This window comes from Anarrhichthys ocellatus, unplaced genomic scaffold (assembly GCF_004355925.1).
Source record: "Anarrhichthys ocellatus isolate YVR2014 unplaced genomic scaffold, GSC_Weel_1.0 scaffold18, whole genome shotgun sequence".
In the NCBI taxonomy this organism is placed as follows: Eukaryota; Metazoa; Chordata; class Actinopteri; order Perciformes; family Anarhichadidae; genus Anarrhichthys; species Anarrhichthys ocellatus.
In genome coordinates this window covers 3473882-3497849 of record NW_022280048.1, presented here as the reverse complement: position 1 = coordinate 3497849, position 23968 = coordinate 3473882, and the positions used below count along the sequence as shown (strand labels likewise).

Sequence of the window (23968 nt, the reverse complement as noted above, 5' to 3'; positions counted from 1 at the left end):
CCTGACTTTATCCAATGTTCAGATTTCTGTTCTGGAAATGTATGCAAATGATCACACATTTGCAAATTTAAACTTAATTTCCTTGACTTGTAATACAACAAATAATGGCCTTAATGTCAGCAATCCACTAGGGAAGTCTCACGGTGATATCTATTAGTTTAAATGATACATTCCACACATACACACACATATACATACATTCATCCTTACTAAATCACAATCAGTCAAGTCTTGATTCACACAATTCAAACTACAAGATTTCACTCACACTAAGCCTGTATATTGAGACGCATTGTTACATGTCAACCAAAGAAGTAGCCCTCCAGATCGAACCTTATTTAGATAAGCAACACCATCCATTATCAGGCTTAATTGGTAAAATCAGTCGTGAAATATTGCTGCAAAGAGCAACTGCAATTATTAGACAATCGCCGCGGGAATGGGTAATCCATCGTGGCAGGCAAAAGCTGTGAAAATGCTGCATATTGCTTAGCAGACTCAACGTAGCAAGGTAGGTGAGTGTGATGGATTTAAGTTTGGACAGTTCTTCACAACAGCTTTCACAAACAGTTGACTGTATGGCCTGAATTTAGTCCATTCGATATTTCCAGGAGAATTGTTTGCATTAGCTCTAGCAGTAACAGTAAGTGAAAGACAATGGCCGTCACCCTTTTGTCATTGGTATTTGTGTAAGATCTCGATCACAACTACATCATACGGCAAGGCTAAAAGAACACCACCCACCATGAATTGCTTTATCTGTTACTTACAGTACGGAAGGAAGTGTGTGCCACCCAACAGGCAGAGGATGCGGGAAGGCAATACAAACCAACAACCTGATTGTCTCATGGGCTTCATGACCCCTTGTGACAACTGCTTCCCCACAAAACATCCATCATGGGAAATGATGAGGTCTATGTTTGTCTCTACTTTATATGCATTTCTGCACACTCTGACAGAAAGCTGTCAGCTGTGGGGCTGGAGTGATTTTCCACTGGCATCCATGGAGAAAATCCTGGTTGGATTCAGAACTGCCTGGCTTTTCTGATGTGTAAGAGTGCTGGAGACAGGCCTAGCAGGTTTAAGCAGATTAATTAGGGTGTAGCAAAGACTGTGAAGAAATCTCTCTTCCATAGATGCTATATCCACTGACACAGCTTTGCATACCGACAAGTCCCTGAAATGTGCACGCTACCCCCCGCATCTCGCTCTAACTTTCTCTTAGACATACAAATACACTGCGCACACACACACACACACACAGGAGACACTGTTGGAGGGCAAAAAGTCTGCCATGGCCCCCACTCATCCTTCCTCCCTCCAGGGTTAGTCCAATAATCATACCCCTCCCTCTTTCCCTGAATGTGTTTATCCCCCCGTTTCCCTCTAACTCTGTTTTTGCTTAGAACACATTTTCCCTTGTTAGCGCCGTTGCAAGGAAAATTCCATTCTATTAGGGATGATTTTCACTCTGTCTCTTCGGCGCAACATGGTGTCCATGTAAACATGGTTGCCCATGAGGTGAATTAAAAGAAAAACAACAACAACAAAAACATCCAATGCGAGAGGCAAACAGACAACCAAGGGATTAGCAGCTTCGAAAGTGGTGCAGTTCAAAATTAAAGACTGATGCAACACGGATAACGATGGAAGTTGCTTCTTTAAGTAGCAGGCTGGTGTTGCTCAAGAGACATGGAAAGTGAAAAACAAAACTTGTTATTCCTTCTCCACTTTCTGTGAACAGCCATTATCTTCCATCTTTCCTCACTGCACTGATTGATATTGAAGAAAAGACAAGGGTAGAAAATAGAAAAATAGAAACACCCCCCCCCCTGAATCCTCATCACCATCATCATTTCCATCATTATATGAAATATGACCGAGAGCAATAATCCCACAATGCCGTGCAAATGTCGACGTGAGTTAGCATCAAGAAGACACAAGAGATATGCATGCATCATCTGGCCAGGAGAACATCACTTGTGGGGAGACAGCCAGAGGCCCTAAGGAGGAGAAGTGGAGAGGAGGAAGGAGGTGGGGGGGTGGGGTGAAAGAGAATAGTAGAAGGAGAGGAATAAAGGGTGCAGAACAACAGAAGGGAATTGAGAGGAAAGTGAAACGAAAATGAGGTTCAATATTAGGGAGGAAAAGTAGGATGAAATGATTGTGATATTCACCGTAGCACAAGCGGGGAAATAATACAGAGGCAATCAGAGAAAATGGAGGCATAACATCCCAGCGCTGCATAATCTCCACAGATTCAAGCATAATGCATAATCTCCACAGGTTCAACAATACCCCATGTGCCCTAATTCTGAGCCAATTACAAAGTGTGTGCCATTTGGTTGCTTTGTATACGTGTACAGTACATGGGTATGGATTTGACTGGGATGAGCTTGCATGTGGATTTGAGGTGGGTGTCCTCTGAAGGGTGCAGACAGCTGGGGTCCCCCATGCATGCACCGTCCCTCCCCTTTGCCTTCTATATTCTCTAATGCCCTTCACTGACCAGATTAAAGCCCAAATGACAAACGCACAAAGGCTGGAAACATCTGTTCTGGAACACACTGTCCATCCCTCCCCATGCTGAGCTCTGTTGGTCACTCCTCAGTTCCAGTCCCCATGCGGACAACATCTGCAGCAATGGACTAGTGCACATTAACTACTGGAGCATGAGACCAAGCTAACCCAGTAACAATGAGAGCACCATCATTTACACAGAAACACAAGTGCGTTATAAAACTGCTTTCCACATTGTTGCCCTCTGTATAATCGAATAGATGTTATCTGTATTCTTTAAACTAAAATGCCTATTTTTACTTTCTCAATACTGCTGTGATAACCATTTAAGTACAGTCAAATATTCATGATAGCCAGTGCAGTGTTTAGATCTTGCTGCTGTCCTGCATATGAATGTGGGTACTCGGCTGGGTCGATAAAGGGTCGCTGCAAGAAAAAGGTAAAACGAGGACAATGGCAAAGTGTTGTGGCCCCTATAATCTACCACATGCTAATATTGTGCAACATCCACTTAACCTTGTTGTGTCTGCTTCACATTTACACTGAGTTCAGCATACAAAAAACCTTTTCCTGCCGTGTATAGCAACTGCGCCAGTCTCTTGCAAGACAAAAAAAAAAAACAACACTGGTTGTGAATGAAAGAGCCTTTGAGTTTTTGGCAAAAAATATGTCTCACTTCTACTAAAAATGCAATTACACGGCATGCCATCCTTCATTGTGGACTAGTGTAAAGTGTCTTTAAGTATGAAGTTAAGCCAGTATAGGCCCTGCAGCTCACGACATGTGCTTCCTATCACTTTTAATTCAGATAAGGGATTTTTACAGCTGCAGCTAAGGACTTAAGAGTCCTCACAGGCAGACAGTAAATGGAGCATAGAAGCAGTGCACAAGTTTCCATGAGGTGGAAGGCACCGGATTCATACAAACAACCTACAAACTATATGGGTTTTGTAAATTCCACAAATACAGAGTAAATATCTAAGCCAAGGGGGGGTCACAGATCACCAGGTCTGTGGGTTGTGGAAAATAAAGGACACCAAATGTTTTGAATGTTTGGGATGAGACAGTAATCTAAGGAGGGGGAGTGAGGAGGGAGTATGCAGTGTGCTTATTGGGAAGAATGTAAAGGCATGATTATGTATGGGAATGAGAGATCGAAACCGATAATTTGGGTGTTAAGGACAGAAAATAAAGGCATGCGTTGCAGCAGCTCAGATAGTGACCCCTAGCACACTGGCTCTGAATCTGCCATCCAGACCACCACTCGCAAAAAAACCGACAGTAACTGTTGCTTGCTTCACACAAACACATGTCAGGTGCAGATGGAATCTCGTTTGCTGTCTTGTTGCAATTGCATCCTGTACAACAGTGGAGAATGAATTGACACACATTGAGGTGCAGCACTTGTTGGTATAAATGGCAGCGACAGGCCATTGAACGGCACTCACTCTGTCTTGTATAGAGCACTTATTTATGAAATAACCTCACCCAGGTAGAAAGCATGCAGGAACACATGCTCGAGTGCGTGCTCTTGGATATAAGGAAGACACTACATTCTGTAGATTTCATGAATTAATCAACCTTCCGGATATTCCCTTTCCTTTTTACTCACTGAGGTGTACACTGGGGAAATCTGATGTCATTTTTTTTGTTGTTTTTTTGTTGGCACTCACCACTTCTTGTGAATCGGAGGATAGGATGAGATGCCGTTGTTGACGATTTGTGGGCAAACTGATGTGATGGAGGTGAATGAATGGGCAAACGGAAGTCTGGAAGGTGACACTTAGCAGATATAACAGCGCTTTGGCCTAGATTGCTGGAATGTTGGGTGGGCCACATGAATAATAAACCAACGACCGGGTCCCTCTTGCTGGCTGGTGATTTTCTTCACTCCCATCACCCCCTGCTAGACTGGAGACCACTGAAGAGAACACCATGAAAAGACAAGCTATTTCAACTCAATGACTAGCTTCCAGTCCAGCTTTATATACCAGAAAGAACGAAGATACTACATTATAATTCTACCGCTTGTGAATGTGCCAATGTCTTCTTGGGTGTGTTCTTTTTTCGTAAGAAGCAAATCTGCCTGAAGATACCCTCTTACCCAAGTCAAGTCTTTACGCAGAGATTGGACATCAATCACTGCACAGCAACAATAATGAACCATTAACATCTTGCTGAGAGACACATGACTTCGCTTTGTCACACTCACATGTCCACACAGTGTCACACTCGAGTAAAGGCACTCATAACACACACACACACGTATGTAGTATGAGCACATGGGCATGCTAGGGGTCACTTTGAATATAACAAATGCGATTTTACTTTTTCTTTTTCCCCTGGCCATAATCCCTTCTGTTCATCCTAATATTGATACCCGATATAATGGTTATAAAACATGACTGGATGTAGCTTTCAGAAAACAGAAAGGCGACACCCAGCTGCAGCGTCCATAGATGACAGCTGCAGCAAGTTACAGCTGTATCCCTGGTAGTGTGAAGGCCTCATTCAAGGTCTGCTAATGGAGAAGGTTAAGCCAGCGCCAACTCATCTAAAAGGAGATGTATAGCCATATTTCAAACTCAAATGTTGAAACACGACTGCATTAAATTAAAGCCAATAATGTATTACTGTGTATGGCATCACAATATACTACCTCGAAAGGTAGCGGCGCGTAATGAATCACTTTGTGATCCGCCATATCGAAAATGGATTGTGTATTATGGTCCGTCTTTGCCAAGTCCCAACCCAGACGTGTATGAATACAACGCTCAAATGTTTCTCTATGTACAGCACGGTTGAATGTAAATCTATCAGGTATGCTTCTGACAGAGGTGGTAATTGAAATTATTTTATTGGCTGTATTTAAAAATATCCGGTTGCATTTTTACCACAGTCTTTCCTTTGACTAGTGCAAGTTGAGCATTGAAACTCAAGGCTACTCTGACAGCAAACATATTTTTTTTCTCACTAAATGAGAATCGCTGTCTGTCAGATAGGGACGGAGTGGCTGGCAGCTGAACCCTTTCACACTGTTTTGCTGGAGGAGTTTCAATCGGTGGGCTGGACATCTCAGGCAGACAGGAATATTTGGTTTATTCATAACAGGGAGCCTCAGTCACAGGCTGTGACAGGTGCATGGGAGCAGCTTGACCCATTGTGACCTTTTTAGTTTTGCCAGTGACTTCCTGAAGACAACCACTGTTATACTAATGGATGGCATCGACTGCTGCTGTCATTAGACTGGACTCTACAGTGAGCGCAGCCTCAGCACATCCTTGAATTGCGGTAGTATATCCTGAATACTTTTACAACACCTTTTATCCGGCACCAAGACACTACAGCTTTTAGTTGTGTCTTTTTACACAATGAATTCAAACAATACCACTACACTTAATGATGCATTTAATATACCAGCACATCGAGGAAGGTGGAGTCATTTATGAGAGCGCATGAAAAAAATCAAATCAACTAAGGACAGCATTGAGCCATTCAATACGATTTAATCATACTTTTTGCTTCAATGGACTATTTTCTATTTAATCAGCACTTTAGGTTTTTTCATGGAAAATTAACTAATATCTTTTGTTAGAATTTTCCTTGACAAACTTATCATTGCTTCTTGATGGGGGGGAGAGATATAATGCTGAGTTGGTACATTATTGAAATTGAAATGAAAATTCAATACACTACTTGAAGGGGGGGACGTTGATTAAGTAGCAATATTATAGAGAAATATAGATTTAAACTAAAGCCAACTTCGAATTAAAGTCACCCTGCCTATGGCCAAAGCATAGCCACACAATGTAATTTAAGTAATAAGATTCGACATAGTGACACGACCACGTAAAAGCATTCACCAGGGTGTAATAGTGGCCACTTTATTTGGTACACCTGTCAATCTAATCCAACATAACACCTGTTTTACAAAGCTCATACATTTCCGTTTTTGCTTACATTGTCAGAAATGTGTAAATGCAATTATACATTTACTATTGAGGTCATAGCTAAAGGTGGTGTTGTACTGAGCTACATCATACTGAGAGGCTTTTAACTGTTTTGTCAATTCTATTTACATCCATAAGGGAGGAAGAAACTCATTGTAATGCAGTCCAACAGAATCACTAGCTATGACCTTAGTGCCTAAACATACTTTAATGAATTTATGACAGTATCAATAAAAACTGAACATTATAGGCCTCACGAAAATAGACTTCATGGCAAAACCATTTGGCTTTCATAAGACTGTATAGATGTACCTAATAAAGTGGCCCCTGAATGTATAAAACCTACTTTGAAAAACACCTTAAACTTCATTTAAATGATATTAATTCACTTTAAAATGTAACATGTCGAATTGTATCTTGAATTATCACACACATGCGGCTGCTTCTTGAGAGAATTAGAGAGCTACGATAAAGCTGCAACACAGTAAATCCATTTAGTATGCCTCTTCACACCAGGCATATGTTTCTTCCAACCGACTGTAAGAAAGTGCACCAGAGCTCTTAAAGGTGTTTGCATGGCCCAATTCACACCAGATGCTAGCCCTTAGCTAACTTACCGAACCTCGTAATGCAGAGACCTCCAAGGAGTGAGCATGGTCCAGTTAGCACCAGATGCTAGCCCCTTATCTCACTGTCTTCAGCCAAAAAAATATGCATAAATTAGTTCCGCTTGCCTGCTGTGGCCACCTCTATATTTGCACTGTTATAAGCATGCGACCACCTTAAACAGAAGAAAATCCTATATAGTGGTATTGTTTTATCATTGTCTTACGCTGACACAAAGACAAAAAAACAAACAGATGATGAGACATGTTGAGCTATTCAAAAGGTTGTATGGTAATTTCATCAGTCTTATTAAGGGCAAATATGCTATTATAATCCGCCACTGCAACTAAACAGCAATTACAGCAAGTATGAACAACATGCAAATAGTCCATTGGGATTCTACTACTGTACTCTAACTGGAATGAGAAAACAGAAGGTAATCAACTGTACATTATCATTATTTGACTTCCTGTGTAACATTACATTACAGTCATTTAGCAGAACAACAACAACAACAACCTATTGTCCTAAGACCAGACTTCAACTCTAACCTTTGTAACATTTTCTTCATCCTGGCAGTTGAAAATGAATCAGTCAAGATTGAAGAAGCAGGCAACAAACACCTTTTTAATTCGTCATTTTTCTAATTCATTTGAAGGGGTTTAAAGCATTCTGTGCATATCTCATGTGTATGGTGAGACTCTGAAGGAGGGCTCTGAGTGCCCTGAGTTGGAAAAAGTTCCACTCTGAACAGATAAATGCTCTTGAGCTTTTCCTCTGCCGCCTAATCGTAAGAGCTCAGGGGGTGTCCTTTTCTACTGCACTGTCAACAACAGAAATGGAGAAAAAGGCGAGTAGTGCTTATTACTGACCACCCGGAGCTACAGCATCTGATTAAACGGAGAAAACTTGCCATGACATACACAACGCACATCAAGCTAAGAGGAATGGTAGTGCTTTTTACCCATACATCAAACTAGATACCCATCATTCACAGCATAGAAAATGATAATGTTAATCTCACAACTCTTCTCCATTCGTATAATTTACCTAATCATGAAGGTTCAAGCTCCTACAATGTGCACGGAAAGTTCACATACACCTTATCAGGTACCACTGACTGAATCATAATAAAAAAAGAAATGTTATTGCACCATTATCACAATTATTCAGCTTTTAGTGAAACGGCAGAGTGATTTTTCTCCCGAGTGTATTTGGTTTATCAGAACTTACGGACCAGAGCCTAACACCATAGACAACACGTAATTGTGTTTCTGTTGTGTCATAATGTCAAAATGATGAAGCAATTAGGTTATTCAACCTGAAATTAGGGTCGGTAATTTATAACAAAAACCTTTTTGTTATATTTGTTGAAATCCTCTTTAAATCCAGACATTAATCACTAAATCAAATGCTCTGACACAATAAAAGAAATAATAATTAAAAGATCAGGTATCTGTGGCTGTCGCAGGACTGTAATAAGGTATCCATTTTTCATTTTAGGCCAAATGAAATGATTGGACGGGCTACCTGCCTATCTATCTACCTGGACAATCTCTGCCCATGCTCTCATTGAGCTTTGATTACTAACAATATCCATGCTCAACATTTACATTCATTGTGATATGTTTACTTTCATAATGATACTTTTGGGCGAGCGGTTTGTATTGGAGATATTTTTTATTTAGTTAAATCTAGCATACTCTTGCTAGTTTCTCAACATACTTAGTTTTAGTTTTAAGTCAATCATTTCTAATTTACAAATGTGTAATGTATAATATAAAGATAACTACTTCTGGTGAAGGCAGGAGGAAGATAATGAGAAAACAAACTTATCCTCAACACATCAACAGCCGAGAAAGATCAGTTCCGATCAGCTGGGTTCACAAAACTCCATACTGTGTAGCGGCTTACCAAGAGCAAGGCAGGGGAAGGCAAACAGGGGATAAGTACACAGGGGGGCTGTTGGACTGGCAACAGATGGTGAAATGTGGCCAACCTATCTGCCCACAGAAAACATTGACAATCTGCCTGGGAACACACAGGGCTGGCAGGCACTAACTTTGGATGCTGTCAATGGGTAAGAGTGAAATGCATGATGGATGGCAACTTGCCACTTTCCAAAACACCAGAGAGTTCCCGTCTAATAGAAACCCTATTGAACCTTACTGTAAGTGGTGTGCTACATTTTCAGAATCTCTATAGCGCTAACTATGTGCTTAATAATAACAATGGCTCACCACAGCCTCATTTCTGGTATCACATCAAAAACCCCAACCAGAGCCCAGAGCCTGACCAAACACAAATACTTTATAATCCACTATACACGTGGTGTATGCCAGTTTTAAAGCACAAATATGGAGGTGGGAAATAATTTCTTCCATGTGATGCACTTTGGGAGAGAACACTATTTAATGCCTGGAGAAACCACAGCTTTGACTGTCAAATTATCCCAATTAGGCTAATGTTGTTTACTGCGTAGGCTATAGCAGTGAATGGCTCAAAGGAATGCCCATCACTAAAGAGAACACAGTGACAAGGAAGCAGGGAATAAGAACACGGATGACTTCTCAACAGGGAGGAGACGCAACACAAGCAGAGGTCAGATTTAGGTAAGTTAGATAAATTGAATAATGTTGCTAAATGCACTTTAAATTAAAATTATAGTTCTTTACATGGATATTTTTGGCATATTGTGAGACGAAGTATACAAAACACATGTATCTTGGCTTATGAGTTGCAGGTTTTTCCTAAAGTTAGTTAAGACCAGATAGACAAGGGACAATGATATTCTCATCCTTTTCAATACACAGTTTGTAAAACACAGAATATCCTAAAGTGCTCAAGTTTTTTCTCAGATATAAAAAAAAACATGGATTGTTGACTCTTAAGATGCTCATGTTGGTTTTCCCAGGCTGGTTCACAAAAGGGGGTTTGAGAGCACTGCTATTCAAAGATCACAGTCTCGCAAATTACAGATACATTTGTGAGTGCTACCGGACTCTTACATGCTAATGTCGGGCTGGCATTTTTGTTTTGATGAGTGAAATGGGAAAATGAGGGAGAGGAAACAATTTGATGTTGCCAATCGCAGCTTGAATGTTGCATATTTATTTGGTCTCTGGTCTTACTAATTCTAAATGTCGAATTTCTCCTCGTTCTTTTTCATAAACAAACAGGAATAGGTAGCAGGCTTTAATTTCAGAAAATTTAAGGGAGAAATGTTGCTGACATTTGTAGCTCAATAACATTAATTTTATTCGTAAAAATGTCAAAATGAATGTTTGTGTGGAGAAAAAACAACAACAAAAAAACTACTACTTCCTAACACTGCAATTTTAGAATGGTGTGTGTTTTTGCAGTTCAAAAAGATCAACAGAGTGATGAGTCGGCTCTGCTAGCTGATTGCATCATGTCACTATCAGCAGTCAGAACCCTTTTAGGGCGTGTGTCCATCCGTGTCGCGTTTTTCACCCACAAGGCCCTGGGGAGCGTTCCATTCCAGCGCTCCCGCTACGCGTGAGTTTTGGCTCGATGACAACAATATCTTGACAACATATCACAACTCTAACCACCTTTTGTATGGTAGACTAGCATCGGTCCTTTGCTTTTCATTATCTATTCGGGCTAATATGTGTTTTTTGGACATCAGGGGGTTTTTTTTCCACCATAAGCACCAACTGGAGGATTCCCTGAATAGGAGCGTCAGTGACGACACCAGCGCCTCTCTGAAAGCACTAAAAGCCGCACAAAAAAGTTTGAACACTATGAAAAAACACTGGGTGCAGCGTTATGTTAACCCACTAACGTGTTAGACTGAGGTGCTAAAAAGTAAAATTGTACCTGCTAAATATAATCATGTTAGCATTTTGGTGTTAGCATTTAGCTGTGCATGGCAGAGCATGGCTGTAGACTCTTGGTCTACGGTCTGGATTTTATGTGGCCAGGTTTTAGATATCATATTTTTTTATCATATCATATTTTCACCTAGTGTATGCTGGGTTCGGCTCCAACTCAAAATTGTGTTACCTCCCTTTTGCCTGGCAAGCACTAGTAGCTTGGCAACGATATTTGTAACAAGTCTCGTGTTTTTTTTTTTATTACATGCTCCTCCACAACTGTGCCTTAACGTATGAATCTCCAGCATTAATTCCACTCATTCTATTAACATTTCAAATAACTGTCCAATGCGTTCTCTCTCATTAAAATAATTACAACAGTGCACTAAAAAACACAATGCAGACAGTAGATTTATCTAGCACTGTGGCTGCTCAGTTTGTTGGCTGCCTGGAACTGGGGGGGGGGGGATTTAATTGATGATTGTCTGGCTGAGTGACTATTCTAATTCACTTAGCACAGTCAAACAGAGGGGGACTCATCTTGCTCTTGAGTTCTGTACTAATGAACACCCTTGCATCCGCTGCACTTCCACCCACACCTCCCTTCAACACATCACTGTTTATGTCTTTCTGTCCTTTCTTAATAGTTTGCAGGAGCTGTTCTAATTCCATCAACAGCCACTCGCTCTGATGATTAGTGCCAGTCCACTGGTGGCCTGGAGGTCGCACAGTTGTTTGTTGACGTTGCTCTGAAGTATAGTGCTCAGCTGCAGCGTCTGAACAAAACAGACAGAAGATGTGAAAAGCTGGCTCGGCGGTTGGCCATGTGTGATTGTACACGTTGACAGCAGGTGACGGTTGAATATTAAAATGACACACTTGGATGTGAGAAACAAGTGGCATGATGCAACAGTACCAGAAAACACAATGAGCCTTGTTTATCAAGCAAAAATACAAGACCGTCTAATAATAAACAGACATGAACTCATTTCACAGAGAAATGGCTGATGTTATCGTTTGTGTCAAATTTGCACCCAACAGTACAGGAAATAGAATTTCAACAAGAGTAAGAATACTCCAGATGTGTGCCCCGTGATGGTCCATCAGCTGATGCAGTGCATGCTCCCTTGCTGGCCTTGGATTAAATTTGCTAATCTGCTGGGTCTTATTTTTGGCTTTCTTATTTTCAGCCTGAGAAAAACATAGCTGAGAATTCTTATATTGGGTTGGTTCAGTCATTGTCAACTAAAGCAAGATACAAGTTCAATGTACAAAAGCACTTTTCTTGTAAATCCACCATTCTGTAAAATAGCTACAGTATGACAAATACTTAGCAAAGATGAAATAACCATGCAGATGGCATTAAAATATGTCCATTCTGTCTTAATAGACACCACAGTTCCACTGTAGTGAGCCTGAAGTCGAATGATTAGGCACAGAAAGAACGAGCTTAACTGTAGGAAAGAAACTTAAAACATGTATAATGCAGCAGATGATATGGAGAGTTGCATGTTTTGGAAAACATAAACAATTTCTTCCAATTTAAGGAATTCTGACAGTTTTATGACATATCCTGCTTTTTTTTCCCATCTCACCCACAGTCAGTTTAGAGGATCAATACAACACAAGACATACAATATGATTTTGCTAGGTTACTGTCTATTGATTATTTGTCATGAGCTCTACTGTGCACCGTGTACAGAAAAGCAACTGAGTAGAAATAAGTGTTGTTTTAGTAAGGCTTAGTTAATTTAAAAGACAAACAGCTGTTACGAGGTATATTATTTGTTTTTGGAAAGGGTGCTAGATGTAGATGTCTGGCATATCTACATCATTTACATATTTCAAGCTTTGCTACCATCTTAAACAGCTGAAGTGTTTTGCATCACATGGGATGAATATAGCCCCTTCAAATTTCAGTCAGACTGAAGCTCATAAAATGCATGACGAACCACCAAAATTGAGCTTGTACAGCACAAATGCGCCCAGGGGAGCAGCACCCCTCAAGTTTGCTACATTTTCTAAGCCACTGGTTAAGATACAATGCTACAGCCCATTAGAAAATTTGAGGATGTGTGTGTGGACTCTAAGGAAACCCACCATTTTGAGCTAGGCTCACTGTCAGAGCAACCCCACAGCACTTTCATCTACCCGCTTGCTTCCACCCGCAGCATTGCATGACAACTTTGGCTGCAGCAATACTGGCAGTATCCTGCAGCCCCTGAAGGAGCCATACAAATATGCATCCCCATAGCCATGTTGCTCTGAATTACACAAAGAAGACTAGAGGCTGCCCTGGACATACTGTTTATTTTTTATGTAACAGAAGCTCCAGAAAAAAACAACCTATTCTGCACAAGAGGAGATAGCATAGGACAAATTAGGTTAGTATCTGTTCTTTCGACTAATAAACAAGAGTAGAATAACTTAATTTGTGGGGAAAGTTGTGAGCGAGATATCAGGATGTAGCTTCTACGTCTAGGAAGCGAACACCTAAATACATGGCGTTAGAAAAGACAACAATACAAGTGGTATTTAAATTTGACCACTAAATTGCAAAGCCTACACAGTCATTATGTTGCCATCCCGCTTTAAAGGAGACATCCCAATCAGGCAATTGAAAATCCCGCCGTAGTTAAACAGCAGGTACTTCATACTGAATGTACATTGGAAATAGAGTACTTAGGTCTGTGGTTGGTCTACATGGTCTAGCAGCTAGGGAATATAGAGACTTACTGAAGTATGAGGTGCACCCCACTGTGCAAACACTAATCCCTCATACCCCCCTATTCCCCAAGATGGTACTGTCCCCATATATATATATATATATATATATATATATATATATGTAGAGAGAGAGAGAGCGAGAGAGAGAGAGAGAGCAGAATATAAACACATTCATGAAGATATCTAGAAAAAGCTTTAAGAACAATTCAATTTTCTACAAGACATCATTCAAGACTCCTATGACAGCTGCTCTGGAACAACAATTCAAGCCGACTCCATTTTCCTCATATTGAGATTTAGCTTCTATGTATGTTAAGTACTTGATATTTGCAACAAAATACCTAGTATGTTATTTTACCCTCCATATGTGTTGCTGATAAATATTAAGTAGCGTACCTCTCTTCCAACTCCAACAATAGGAAAAAAAAAACGATTTGTCAATAAGAATTGCCACTCCTACACTTACAATGAGTGTGACAATTAACTCAGAAAACAAATTCAGAATGCCTGTTTGAGCTGTAAAATACAAATGAGCTTTATTGTGTTTAAGGAGAACCAGAAAATCCCCACAAAATCACTCTGACACAGTCATTGTGTTCACAAAGCCGGCCTCCATTCAGTCAAGGGAATCAGTGGAGCGGCTATAACATTTGTCTCTTGACACTATAACGACAGTTTTGGGTCTCTGGTTTCTTTATGAGGCAGAGTTAGTCCCCCATCTTGAAATACAACTGTGCTGTTTAAGATGTGCAATGTAAATGTGACATATAGAGAAGCGTAGACACTGATTATGGTGAGACAGGGATACTGCTATAGCAGCTTTGGCACGAGATAGTATTCAACTAAATATCAAACAACACAATGTCTCATTTTATACGTAAAAGACGAAGCTCTATCCTGACACACACACACACACACACACACACACTCATTACCATTTACCCAGGATCTCCTTGAGCATTAGTATTTCCAGGACAGTTCACCACTATTGATTTGAGAGAAAGAGAGGAAACAGTACCGGTAAAAGAAGACAATAGAAATATAAGTGTCTAATGTGGAAAAGGCAATAAGACAAAGGAAGGATGTGGTGCACAAAACGCCACAAAGATCCCAGATAATGTCTCTACTGAGTCGCTATTAGGTTCAGGGCTCTTATCTCAGTCTTTTCTTCTTTTTTTTCACCTTCCTATTTCATGATTTCCCCATAAAGCCAAATACGGAATCCGGAGTGAGAGACAAATCCGCAGGAGCCACAATAGCACCGCAAAGACCATCATTCTGCTGGGGAGAGTCCCTTGCAATTCTCAGGTGCAACAAACTCCCATATTTAAAACAGACATCTATTCAGCAATCATTGGTGGCGAAATGTTTTGTGAATTAAAAATCAAACTGCAACATACTGTTTGCCTGGAATTCCCTGTTTCCTGCGTGTGTACTACACCTCTATGAGAGTGAGAAACCGAGAGCAGGAGAGACAGTGTGGGTGTTTGTGTGTGCACCATGCATGTATATCTGTTTGTGTGTCCGAGCGTGTGTGCATCTTGTTCATGGCAAGAAATCAGCTCAGTTTAGCACATAATGGAAATGTGAATAGCCCAGAGCGCGTCTCTCCCACACAGGGAGAGAACTGGCTGGGAGCTGGCTGCATCTTTCCAAATCCAAACAGTGAGAGAGAGTTAGCTAGGTTAAAATCCTGCCCCCTTCCCTCTCCGTCCCTGGAGCGATTCGCAGCTCTGCCCATACATTACTCAAGCAGGTCATCCAAACAGGTCTCACTAGCAGTCGGAAAACATAATCGCACGGATATGCGCACACACGTTATGCACACGGGTAAGCAGATACACAAACACACACACACTCATGCTTGTAGGTGGAAAGGTGATGTTGCTCATATTATGACAGATGGCATCTTCTATATGGATCTCTCAGCACAGCAGCCCCAATGTGTTATGCTTAATTTAACATAAACTCTACCTTTTTCAGATTTAACATTAACACTTTTCTCATGTTCACATACTCAACAAGAAAGGTTACAAACCTCCATACATACTTCCACTGTGTTGTCATGCAACACTGAGATTGGTTTGACCAGGGCAGTACCTTTGTGCCCAGAGGGATAGGATGAAAACTCAGACTTACATGCTACTTCTAGAGATGCGTTCCGGCTTACGGCCTCCCCCAGATAGTTTCGGGCCAGACACACGTAGCTGCCATCGTCGGGCTTGCTCCGTCGTCCGTGGATGATACGTAGGAAGAAGAGGGACCCGCTGGGCAGCAGCATGCGGTGGGAGCGGGGGTTGTCGCGGTCCGTCTCGACGCGCTCCCCGTCTTTGAACCATTCCACCGTTGGGGTCGGACGGCCCTCGGCCTTACAGTTGAGAGTGGCCGGTTCCCCTTTAGACACAATGAGGTCAGAGGGGTGCTCCACTATCCGGGGAAGGAAGTCTTCCTGGCGAAGACGGGACCCTGGAGAGGGAACGACAGCAAAAGTAGTAGAAATAGTCTTAATAAATACATACACATCGATAAGGCCTTGTAATTTTACTGCAGCAGCAACATCAGTATATTTGGGGAAAATGAAGTTAACTATCTAGTAAGAATGTCAAAACAGAGTGCAAACAAAGTGCAGTGCGATGATACGGCAACCAAAATGTATTACCAGACTAAAAACTGCACCTGAGATGGCGTTGTTGATCGCTGATTTATATTAAGAGAAAACACAGAAATGTCTGCAAATAAGTACGACTTGTATTTCCCCTGCTTTTTAAACATTAGATGTACAAACATTTGTAAATGTGGTTGGTGAACTAAAACTAAGTATGGTTTCATTGCAGCCTGTGAAGGGAAAGTTGATTAGTGTCGGGTTGATATTGGCTGCGCTACTTGCAGTGCTACTACACTCAGGCTCCCATGTTTACTTTCACAGACAGGAGCTGAGGAGTCATTACATCTCATTAGCTTTTTCATTAACACTTTCAATCAAACACTGACATCATCAAACATGTTGTCTCAGCGGGTGTAGAACAGTGACTGCTACACTGGATTTTTATCACTTTGTAATGAAATAGTGTGGATATGCAAAGTTTACAATTCCCCCTTAAAGGTTACATTATTATATTAACATGAATAATATTACGTGTTTGATAGTCAATCTTCAGCAAATGTCAGAATGATCCTGACAATGCTGATAAGAATAACATGGTAATTTGTGTAACAGTGACCCAGTTAGCAACCCTTACACTGCAACATTCCTTCCATTTATTTGGCCATGTGAACACCTTCAGAGCTGTTCTTAAATTCTACCTCGAAATGTCAGAGGAATGACTAAAATGTAGTGGCACTGTGTTTGTTTACAGACACGACAGCGTCACAACTCTCATCTGTTTCATGGTGTAAGAGCACATTGTAATATCTGTGTTAAAAGGTCTTGATTTTTTTCCGTTGTGTGCACGCAAACAAACGTAGCAAGTGATTTCCGAGTCGCTAAAACAGACTTTTAGGATGGCCATGAGGCAAAGAAATAAATGAGGTATAAATAAATTAAAATTACGTTACACGGTCTCTTGTCTTTTTTGCCTTTGATGGTGACAAATCATACAAATTGCAAGAGCAACCGTGGCGATTGGCTGCTACACAGCAACAGAAATAAAGCTGCAAATATGAGTAAAATTGATGTGACGGTCTATAATGTTAAGTGGTTCATTGACAGAAAGCATTCCATTAGCTGTCGCCAACACACAAAGCGTGTTGACACATTATGTTTTTAACATGCCTTTTAAAAACCTACATATGTGTGTGTCTCTCCAGGTAAGTAACATTTGTGTGGATCCACAAGGACGCACAAACACACAGTCCGTGGGATACTGACTTCTTCTAATTGGTTGTCCCATTACCCCGTCTTCACTGTGGCTAATGTACGGTTTGACTTGTGCTGTCAGACAGCAGAATAGAAATTAGATCATTTAAATTGTGGGTCTCTTGGTGGCTCAGTGGTTGGTACTGTCATCTAACAGCAAGAAGGTCCTGCGAGGTCCTGTCAGACTGTTTGCCCTGTGATGGACTGGCAACCCAACCAGGGGGTTTGCCTGCTTTCTGCTCAATGCATGCTCCAGCACCCCATGACCCTGAATATGAATAAGTAGGGACAGAAAATGAATAGATGGATTTTCTTTTCTATGTTACTCCTTGGAATAAATGATGGACTTTTAATAGCTGAATAGTCTTGTATTCATAGAGTTTCAGGTTTTAAATTCAATCATGTCTTAAAGTAAAGTTTCTTGGTATGGTTACAGTCAGAAAATGTCCAAAATGTGGCTTATCTTTTAGCCTAGGACTGCCTAAAGCTGTTAAGCCTCAAGCTCCGTGTCCACCCAGGTCTTTTTTTTCCTCTGCCAGGGGGTCTGTTTATGGGGATCTGTCCATGGTGCTGAAGCTGAAACCCAAGGTCTGGCAGAAAAAAGCTTGTCAGGGACGTGTAAGGGCTTGTAAGCAGGGACAACTCTAATAAAAGTCACTTTGAGGTGACATCTGTCCACCAGTCGAGTTCAGAGGAACTCAATTTCAATTTATAACCAAAAGATTAATTAGATTGTCGAGTGCAGAGCACATGTCTTTTCGGGTTCTTTATCAGTGGGAAATTAAGTTCGACATGTCGCAAACAAAAAAGTCAGTCCAAGCTCAGCAAACTCAAAATCAGCAAATCTTATAAAAGCCTTATATAGATAGATATATGGGCACACAGATCTGTGCAATATAAATTATATTGTGCACACTCTCAGCATTATCCTCTCTAATAGATCACAGATTACATATTGCCACAGGCATAGTCAGTCAGACACCAACAATTGGGAGTACTTGTGCTTCCTTCTCACAGATGGTTGAATTTTAACTACTACATCGGAAAGGCTGAAATGTACACCTACCTGTTTATTGCATATATATGCAGATTACATTACAAGCTGCAGTAGCCCTGCAATTAATCCTTTTCCTGAGAAGCTTGTAATGTTTTTGTTAAGACTGTGTCAGTTAAACTTATTTAAATGTGTGTAAACTGGGGTATTATTATTTAACTCCTTTCAGATATAATACAAATCAAAGCCTCCAAACCGGAAGAGTACATTCAACACGTCCCTAAAATGTTGTCAACAAAAACTGACCAGCTTCACAAAGATACTGTAGGAAGAACTGCAGAGCCATTGCAGTGCTTTGGCTTTACAATGCACAGATGGGCTGTTTTCAATAAACTGGCAACATAGCAATTCCAGTGTCCTGGAACCACCCAAATCCACACCTGCAATTCATTTACTCCACTGACACAGATTTACGTTATATGGGCAACAGGGGACCAAAAACTAGGCTACAAAACACTTTGTGAAAACACTTCCTGTCAAGATGCTTAGATATGTCTATTAGGTGGAGCTATAGCGGAACATATATGCACAGTCAGTCCATGTAGTGTAGACATAAACAGTCATGGGATGAATTTCAACAATATACAGTGTGAGTAAGCATCTTCTCTATGGCACATTAGCCATTTCAGCTATAGGACATACAGTCAGCTCCATCATCTGCCTGAGCAACCTTTCGCATTGTAGGTCACACAGAATATGACCCACGGTAAGCCCACCACAGCAAACTGTGAGCACAGTATGATCAACGATGCGTTTGCAACACTTTTGAAGGAGTATACAAGGCAAGCCGCAGATGAGATCCAGTGAGATTCAATTAATTCAAACAAAATGAATTAAGGTCCTTTTTCTTCGACAATACAAAAAGTTGAATGAGCTTTGGGTTTAAAAATCAAATTTCAAATCACAATACTTGCGATAATACACGACATTCTTAAGCTACCAACGAGTAACAAATGTGTTCAATTAGGGCAGCCCTTATGAATAAATGAGCAACTTTCGTCTGCATGAGCCATACAGTTGGCCTGGCACAAAACCGTAATCAACACTGAAGGAACCAACTATGATATGGCGCATTGGCATGGCGCGTTTATGATTTGAAACACGGATTTAACAGGAACAACACATTCACTGTAGAACATGTGGGATCCCATACTCGGTATCTTATTCACGCACTTGCACCGACAAGAACATGGATGGAATAATACGCTGCAGGTCGCAGAGTGTCTTCCTGGAGATGAACGTGAGAGAAGACAACATAATAGACGTAAACATAAACTTACCGTCGGTTTGGGTGTACAGAAGTCCACAGAGAAATAAATACTGTAGAGGACCCATCCTGGCATATTGGCCCCGTAAAGCTATCGGCGCATGAATTCCTCCTCAAGGAAAAATAAACAAGTCAATGAATCAATCAACGCCGTTTCCACTTGTGCGACGTTGAGACGAATAACTGTTTAAAGTTCGTGAACTCAAAGAACCAAATCGGTTATTTCAGCCACTGAAAAGAAACCATTCACACGTCCATCCTCCCTCGCGGAGAGCGCGCCAGTGAGCGGGGGTCTGTAGACTTGCCGACACGTTGGAAATTTCTGCAGTCGCCAATCGCAATCATCACCGACGCCCAAAGACACTACGGTGACTGACGGCTCCCCCGTCCGACCGCATTCTTCTGATACTTTTTTTTACCGGGTCCGACCGCGGGGTAACGCATCCATCCCCACGCGGGGCAAGTTGAGGGATGAAAGGTGGAGACGGGCTTTCAGTCAGAGGTGAGTGGCTGCACGGTGCAGCACAGCAGCAGCAGCAGCCCCTCCTCTCCACTCCGCTGCCCTGGGAGAAACTAACCGGCAAATATAACACACACAATAGATCTGAACCCCAAAAACTCAGCGGCACTTTGCATTCTGGACAATTAGATGTTGATAATGATGCTCATTAGTGTGTCCCACCCTCCACCCCCCCACCCTTTTTTTTCTGGGAGGCAATTTAGCAGAAACAGCTCAGAGATTCACTACTCACATGCAGCATGATCAATATGTATTCAAATGAACGTATGCTACTCTGGCCATTTTGTTTTATTCTTTCTTGGACAGATTAGATGTCCATTACCTTTGGTGGATTTATTGCAATAATTATTTTATTGTATTTAATTGTCTTGCTCTCCAAATAACTAATTAAATGTCCTTTACTTATACTAAATTGGTTCTGTGATTTGTTTCTTTTAATCTGCTCCTTTCATATTATCATGCAGCATCAGGACACATGTTCTGTGCACACACATACAGTCTACCAGGTTTACTTTTACACACTTATTAAATCAGGACCATCTAACAAAAATAAATCATGCCCAAGCTAATGCTCTGGTATGCATTACAACCGTACCTTAACACAGTTTTGTCACTGGAACCTTTTTGTTTGTCCAACAAACAAACATCGCACCAAATCTATGCATTATTTTTGTGCACCACCATCCTGTCAAACACAATGTGACAAGTCAAATATTCTAACCCCTCCCCCCCAGTTTTACCAGGTGGCATTTTATTCCATGTTCATGGTTGAGAAAGCTTTCACAAAAAAAGATGTATATATCTGTAAAGAAATGTCACTTCATTCACGCCCACAGACAGAGGTGCCTATTCTGCTCAATATCGTCAATAGCATTATAAATGCAGTGGCTCGCTGTGAGAGGAGAATGAGTCGGGCTGAATCAGGTGTTATTGATCCAGAGGGGGAAATTAAACCATTTTTTAGTATTGTGTTCTCAGCAGTATATTGAATAGTTATTGTGGACGATGGCTAAATCAAGACTGCATGAAGGGGGTGTAAAGTGAGAACATTCATTTTAATTGGACAGATCTCATCCATCAGAGAACAATCTCGTCAATAAAGGTTTCCTGTCAGATTGTTCTTATGGCGGCTCAGCTCAGTTTATGGTGTTGTGACGACTTGCCTCAATCTCTTTTTTATGTGCGATTCAATAATGCAAGAAAACTGAGGGCTGCAATATGTAAGTGCCTTTTTTGGAAGAAAAAAAAGTAGTTATTTGGTTCAAGGAAATCCACAATGCTGTGTAGAACATGAAGTAACTTGTCAGAGACTGTTTTCAGATTTCATGCAGAGGGTGACCTTAACACATTGCACAATCACGTCCTGTCTTTCAGAAGTGCAAGGAGATAATAAATAGGCTTTTGAAGAAATGAATAACCTCACAAAATCCATCAAGGTGAACTTTAATGATCTGAGAAGGAAACTTCAAGAACACGTTAGTGCTAATTTTACCAAATTACTTAATACACAGTGATGCTGCTATTCATCATGAGCACTTACTGTTGAAAAAAATGTTGCTATCAATCTCATATCTCTTCCCACAGAGAATTGGGAGCGCAAGTAACAGACATAGTGGAAGCCAAAATGGTAATGCCAGTGTTTAAATGCAAGAGAGATATTAAAATATTCTGTCTAGACGCTGGTAAATGTGACGATTAATGAGCATCATCCCGGGACACAGGAGTTGTAGGCATGAAGTTTGAGACAATATGAACACTTCTCTGTCAGGTGAACATCAGATGAAACCACTGACACACATGTTTTGGTAGTTACTGTTAGTACTGTATGCAACACAGACAGCTTCTCCTTGCTCTGTTGACATAGCAGTTGTGTGAAAAAGTGTTTGCCCCCTTCCTGATTTCTTATTTTTTTGCATGTTTGTCACACTTAAATGTTTCAGATCATCAAACAAATTTAAATATTAGACAAAGATAACACAAGTAAACACAAAATGCAGTTTTTAAATGAAGGTTTTTATTATTAAGGGGGGGGGGAAATCCAAACCTACATGGCCCTGTGTGAAAAAGTGACTGCCCCCCCCTGTTAAAACAAATTAACTGTGGTTTATCACATCTTTGGAAAGCTGAGTTCAATTTCTCTAGCCACACCCAGCCCTGATTACTGCCACACCTGTTCTCAATCAAGAAATCACTTAAATAGGACCTGCCTGACAAAGTGAGGTAGACCAAAAGATCCTCAAAAGCTAGACATCATGCTGCGATCCAAAGAAATTCAGGAACAAATGAGAAACAAAGTAATTGAGATCTATCAGTCTGGAAAAGGTTACAAAGCCATTTCTAAAGCTTTGGGACTCCAGCAAACCACAGTGAGAGCCATTATCCACAAATGGCGAAAACATGGAACAGTGGTGAACCTTCCCAGGAGTGGCCGGCTGACCAAAATTACCCCAAGAGCGCAGTGACGACTCATCCAAGAGGTCACAAAAGACCCCAGAACAACATCCAAAGAACTGCAGGCCTCACTTGCCTCAATTAAGGTCAGTGTTCATGACTCCACCATAAGAAAGAGACTGGGCAAAAATGGCCTGCATGGCAGAGTTCCAAGACGAAAACCACTGCTGAGCAAAAAGAACATAGAGGCTTGTCTCAGTTTTGCCAGAAAACATCTTGATGATCCCCAAGACTTTTGGGAAAATACTCTGTGGACTGACGGGACAAAAGTTGAACTTTTTGGAAGGTGTATGTCCCGTTACATCTGGCGTAATAGTAACACGGCATTTCAGAAAAGGAACATCATACCAACAGTAAAATATGGTGGTGGTAGTGTGATGGTCTGGGGCTGTTTTGCTGCTTTATGACCTGGAAGACTTGCTGTGGTAAATGGAACCATGAATTCTGCTGTCTACCAAAAAATCCTGAAGGAGAAGGTCCGGCCATCTGTTCGTGACCTCAAGCTGAAGCGCACTTGGGTTCTGCAGCAGGACAATGATCCAAAACACACCAGCAAGTCCACCTCTGAATGGCTTAAGAAAAACAAAATGAAGACTTTGGAGTGGCCTAGTCAAAGTCCCGACCTGAATCCGATTGAGATGCTGTGGCATGACCTTAAAAAGGCGGTTCATGCTCGAAAACCCTCCAATGTGGCTGAATTACAACAATTCTGCAAAGATGAGTGGGCCAAAATTCCTCTACAGCGCTGTAAAAGACTCATTGCCAGTTATCGCAAATGCTTGATTGCAGTTGTTGCTGCTAAGGGTGGCCCAACCAGTTATTAGGTTTAGGGGGCAATCACTTTTTCATACAGGGCCATGTAGGTTTGGATTTTTTTTCCCCCTTAATAACAAAAACCTTCATTTAAAAACTGCATTTTGTGTTTACTTGTGTTATCTTTGTCTAATATTTAAATTTGTTTGATGATCTGAAACATTTAAGTGTGACAAACATGCAAAAAATAAGAAATCAGGAAGGGGGCAAACACTTTTTCACACAACTGTAGCTGGGCCGGCTGCGTGTGCGTTTAGTGCATGTTCATGCAAGTTGGTGTGCTCCACTGGCTATAGCTCACAGCCGCTGCTCTACACTGTGCTCATACCGCTGAAAAAAGGCGGCATCATGGAAGTGCAGCACCC

The 23968-nt window shown here is 41.1% G+C and overlaps 1 protein-coding gene across 4 annotated transcripts in view; it reads right to left on the bottom strand.

Moving 5' to 3' along the window:
- LOC116388772 (roundabout homolog 2-like) overlaps positions 1 to 20423 on the bottom strand; it is a 77633-nt gene extending 57210 nt beyond the window's left edge. For all 4 annotated transcript variants that reach the window (XM_031856935.1, XM_031856937.1, XM_031856936.1 and 1 more), the window contains exons 1-2: positions 19833 to 20423; positions 15782 to 16108 (exon numbers count right to left, since the gene is read on the bottom strand). In XM_031856935.1, coding sequence (XP_031712795.1) covers positions 15782 to 16108; positions 19833 to 19887 — 382 coding nt within the window. In that variant the 5' untranslated portion in view covers positions 19888 to 20423. The remainder of the gene's footprint in view (positions 1 to 15781; positions 16109 to 19832) is intronic.
- Positions 20424 to 23968: the final 3545 nt, after the last annotated feature.